This window comes from Nansenia antarctica (assembly GCF_963989245.1).
Source record: "Nansenia antarctica genome assembly, chromosome: 10".
In the NCBI taxonomy this organism is placed as follows: Eukaryota; Metazoa; Chordata; class Actinopteri; order Argentiniformes; family Microstomatidae; genus Nansenia; species Nansenia antarctica.
Window position 1 is genome coordinate 1,538,737 of NC_137680.1, and position 5,114 is coordinate 1,543,850.

The 5,114-nt window shown below is 42.4% G+C and overlaps 1 protein-coding gene across 1 annotated transcript; it reads left to right on the forward strand.

Moving 5' to 3' along the window:
• Positions 1-313: 313 nt before the first annotated feature.
• LOC308166219 (chromobox protein homolog 3-like) lies at positions 314-4,910 on the forward strand (the record flags this gene model as incomplete). The annotated part of the gene is made up of 5 exons (XM_080540483.1): positions 314-352; positions 2,393-2,541; positions 2,642-2,792; positions 3,214-3,308; positions 4,775-4,910. 5 exons carry the CDS (start codon positions 314-316, stop codon positions 4,908-4,910), a joined length of 570 nt encoding a protein of 189 aa, XP_080396609.1.
• Positions 4,911-5,114: the final 204 nt, after the last annotated feature.

Consider the following 5,114-nt stretch of genomic DNA (forward strand, 5'->3'; position numbering starts at 1 on the left):
ACAGGCGGTATACCCTTCAATTAAACTAGTTTGAGAGGCGGGACAATTTAGGAGGATTGATTGACAACAGTTCCTCCAATTAGAAAATACTAACATACCCGTTGTCCAATGAAATGTCACAAATACTTTTTTTTATTTTTTTACAGTCGCGAGCCTTGAGACAGATGGTATAAATATAACTAGCGGGAATTCATCAGTCTCTTTCTTCTCTCGTCTCCAGACTCACAGCACCACAGCATCGACAGGTCTGAGTAACGAATTATAACAACATTAAAGACGATTTTCCCGCATCAACTATTTCTTTAAAACAACCATGGCTGAGGGTTACACACCGACCGACAAGACAGCGAAGGTGAGTTTCATTCATTTTCATTTCACATCTTTACCTCAACGATGTCCGAGCTAGCAGCTAGCTACTGAACTCTGCACGGCTAATACTAAATACTAAACTAATAATTAGTTCAAACTGACACTGGAAAACATGCCAGTTAGTTAGAGGACATTATTACATTACAACAAGAAGAGTAACCCGGGTCTGGCGCTGTCCTGTCTGACGTTTGTGGCGCAGAGAGAAACGCGCACGTGCAGAGAGAAACACGCATGATGGCCGACGAGAAGCCCACGGTGAGGAGCGAGGCGGCTCGTTTTCTAAATGTCCAGCCAATAATGACGATTCGTTCGCACTTTTTAAAAATGTTGACATTTTTGAGTTAGTAATTCATAAAATACAAAGATTCCATCTCACAAAACATAATAGAATGTAACAACTTTGACGCTCAATATCTCTGAACTGCCCTAAACGGAGATAGAACCGTATCATTCTAAACGGAGATAGAACCTTATCATTCTAAACGGAGATAGAACCTTATCATTCTAAACGGAGATAGAACCTTATCATTCTAAACGGAGATAGAACCTTATCATTCTAAACGGAGATAGAACCTTATCATTCTAAACGGAGATAGAACCTTATCATTCTAAACGGAGATAGAACCTTATCATTCTAAACGGAGATAGAACCTTCTCATTCTAAACGGAGATAGAACCTTATCATTCTAAACGGAGATAGAACCTTATCATTCTAAACGGAGATAGAACCTTATCATTCTAAACGGAGATAGAACCTTATCATTCTAAACGGAGATAGAACCTTATCATTCTAAACGGAGATAGAACCTTATCATTCTAAACGGAGATAGAACCTTATCACTCTAAGCTCACGGCATGTCTCTGACACGTCGCCCTCACCCAAACAAACACGAACGGGGTGATGAGACTGTCCCATGTGGAGAGATCTACTTTCCTTTTGAATTGTTAGTCAGAGGCCATAATGGTGTTTAGGTTTTTGATGTGCCAGACTCAAAGTCGCATCAAACTAATGAAAGAAGACAGTGGAGAAAAAGCGTAGTTTGAGGCGAGATAAAAAATAAAATAAAAACGGCAGACGGGCGGTTTAAGGCAGTTTCACTCGGTTCCCCCTGCAGTTTAACCCCACCGCTCGTGACTTCCTCCACAGCGTTTCCCCGCTGCCCTCACAGGGACCACGCACATCACCGACTCGCCTGCTCTCACGTGTGAGAGAACAGCCTGTAGAGAATGAACCGGCTTTTCGTTTTCAATATTTCAATATTTACAGCCAATAATGACGATTCGTTCGACGTGCTAATGTTACGTGAGGTTTAGGGCAGTTTGGTGAATAATGCAAAGATGAACAGAGCCAGGCAGGACAGTGCGACGTGTTGAGCTAACGAGCTAGCTAGCTAGCTGCAAAAGACCCGGCTTGAAAAGTATTAAAAGTTGATGAATCAATTTTGGGAAAATCAAGACCCTTAATAAGTATTAAAAAGTCTTATCACGATTTTATGAGGTCTTGAATTTTGTAGGTATTTTTCTGAATTAGACTCTGTCCAAAGAGTTTGAGTCCTAAAAACGTTTAGTAAAAGTTCGTGAATTTATTAGTTTTATTAAAAAAACAAAGATGAACCGGACATTGTGTTGTGTGATAGTGGTCTAGTCTATTGCAAACTAAAACTGTTAAGTTAAAGGTGTCACTGATGTCAACGGTTACAGCTCCCCCTAGTGGCGGTGAGGTCTGGAAAAATATTGACACGGTCTTTAAAAAGTCTTAGAAAGGTATTGAAATTAACCTCAAGATTCCTGTATATACCCTGAGTAGGTAACATAGACACGGCTGTTCGAGGTATTATTAGGCAGTGTAAACTTTCCACCTAGGACATAGCCTATAAGGCCTAACTAACATTAGGTGTCACCAAAGTTTTACATGAAAAATGTAACTGTTTTATTGATAACCAGGATAGCCTTTGATGGATCACATCAAGCTTTTAAAATCACTCATCTCTTTCAAAATATGAAATCCCCTCTTGCTTTGCAGCCTAACATGGATAAGAAGGGGAATGGAAAGGGGAAGAAGGACATGAAGCAGGAGCCAACTTTGGAGTTGTTTGTTGTAGAGAACATAATGGACAAACGTATCGTCAATGGGAAGGTTGAATACTTTCTAAAATGGAAAGGATTTACAGAGTGAGTACAACCTGGAAGTGCTTCCCTGGTATGGGGCTATGTTTGTAGAATTAAATGTGAATTATTGGCTTGGTGATAATTTATTTTTTTTATATTTCAGGACGGACAACACATGGGAGCCTGCGGAAAACCTGGACTGTCCGGAGCTGATTTCAGCGTTCCTTGAATCCCAGAAGAATGTGATGGAGGAGCCTGATAACAAAAGGAAGTCCTCCACTGAGGACAACAAAGCCGAGAAGAAGAAGGATACGGTGGGTGTGCTGACTGATCTGCAGCTGAGGTTATCAAGTGTATGTGCTGCAATGATTGTACCCACTTAGATAGCCTTGTCCATTTACACCTGTCCTTTCATGTAGACACAATCACAATATGGACAGTATCTGGATACACAATGTTTTAATGCAAGGTTTAAATGGGGTCTCGGTGTCCACCCTGAGGGCGGGGGGGGGGGGTACATTAATTGGGTGTAAGGCCCTGCAACAGTCTAGTGTCCTGCTACGCAAACGGGAGATGGGGATCCTGCGTTATGAGCCATTGCTGGTTCATGTGACCTGGTTTGCACAAGGTGTAGCCTACTTACAGTTCACATAAAAAGGTAAAGTATGCAGGTTCCCAGAGAGCTGATCTGTGTTGTGGTAAATGGTAATTTATTTATTGTGTTGTCTGTTTCAGAGTGAAAAGCCACGGGGCTTTGCCAGGAACCTTGAGCCAGAGAGGATCATCGGCGCAACAGACAGGAGTGGTGAACTGATGTTACTGATGAAATGGTGAGTCTCACATGCACAAATGCCGACCTCGTACTTGTTGTCCCCACTCAAATCACACGTTCGCTCGTATTGCTTTTTGTAGTCACTTTGGAACCCAACTCTACATGGCAATACTTGAAATTGGGGGTGTTCATGATTAACAGTTATTAGATTACGTCTAATGATCGCAAGGTCGGCAGATCGTTGGTTCGAACCCCGGCTGGCTACATGTCGAGGTGTCATGGGCAAGACACTGAACCCCAAATTGCTCCCAATGAGCAGGTCAGCACCTTGCATGGTAGCTTGCCACCATTGGTGTATGAATGGGTGAATGAGAGGCCATTGTAAAGCGCTATGGAATAAGGCGCTTTAAGTCAGTCCATTTACCATTTAGATTAACCGTTGACTAGAAATGTAACCGGTTATTCTTATTGATTGATTTGATTAATTTAGTAAAATAACATTGGCAGATGGTGGTGGGTTGATAAAACCAGAGGTGTAAGTTTGATAATAAAAACATTTGACTTTCTGCTGGGTTTTTCCCTAACTGAAAAAGGGTCTTAGATGGGGGTCAGGGGAGAGTTATGGCTGCTAGGGGGTTTTAGGACGGCTTTTAAGGCCCATTCCCGATTCCCTTCCCTACGGCTCGTTTTGGAGTGCTGCTCACTTTGGAGCCAAGGCCTCTGAACAGAGCCACAAGGCGTAGTAGTGGTTGAAATCTTTCCCAATTAAATGGGACAACCCTTCAAGACCCTGATGGGTCATCAGTAGTGTCATAGAAAAACATCAATCGATCAAACACGTCAAATCAAGTCATCAAATAACAAATAACAATGCTTCATTATCAGACCATGACAGAATAACAGTGCTCTGTAGGCTATCAACTGTGCTCCTACCGTGCCAGTCTGCACTGATATAGGACAACCGTGCAACAACTTCGTGGCTTTAGTTAAATTCGGGTGTCATATGCCATCAAAGGGGGGAAATACGACATGGAAATATGTCAAAATGCATGACTATCATGCCCAAATCAGCCGTAAAATATGTAACATTAGGTAGATAACGTTAGTAGACACGGAGCGCAGTTTTAGTTTAATAAGTGCAATAGCGTCATATGCCATCAAAGGGGGGAAATGCGACATGAAATGTTAAAATGCACCACTATCATGCACAAAACATGTAACGTCAGATAGATAACATTAGACACAGAGCGCAGATTTCCCTGCCTTTTGAAGTCCTCCTTACTACCGTACTTTTCATAATGCACTTCCAACTTTTGTTTACACTTATGTGAATCTGCCTTTTTATTAGGGACATTTTCAGAAATGTCTTAAATAAATACGCTTCTGTCCTTGCTAGTTTGTAAGCTTTGGGTTGCCATGGAAATGAGAGCATGACTGACATGATGGAAGTTTATCAAACTTGCTACTAAAGGTCTATAATTAGTATGAGTCCTGAGCTATTCTTTTTCTCCCTCTGCTCTACAGGAAGAACACAAACGAGGCTGATCTGGTTCCGGCCCGTGAGGCAAACACTCGCTGTCCTCAGATGGTCATAGCCTTCTATGAGGAGAGGCTCGCCTGGTTCCCCTGTCCTCAGTGTCCTGAGGATGCGTCACAGTAGCACCCCACCTGACAAATGTCCCCGTGGCCCTGTTCCTGCCTCCGGACTGTTCTCGTATAAGGACTGTTTTCAGTGCGTCTCTTCCCACCGCCCCCCCCATGTTATTTACATATCTTTAATCCTAGTGTTAGTGCAGAGCAGTCAGGAGGAAGACTGTGCTTTTTGTATATATTTTAGTGGTAGGATGTGATGGCTGTTTTGGAA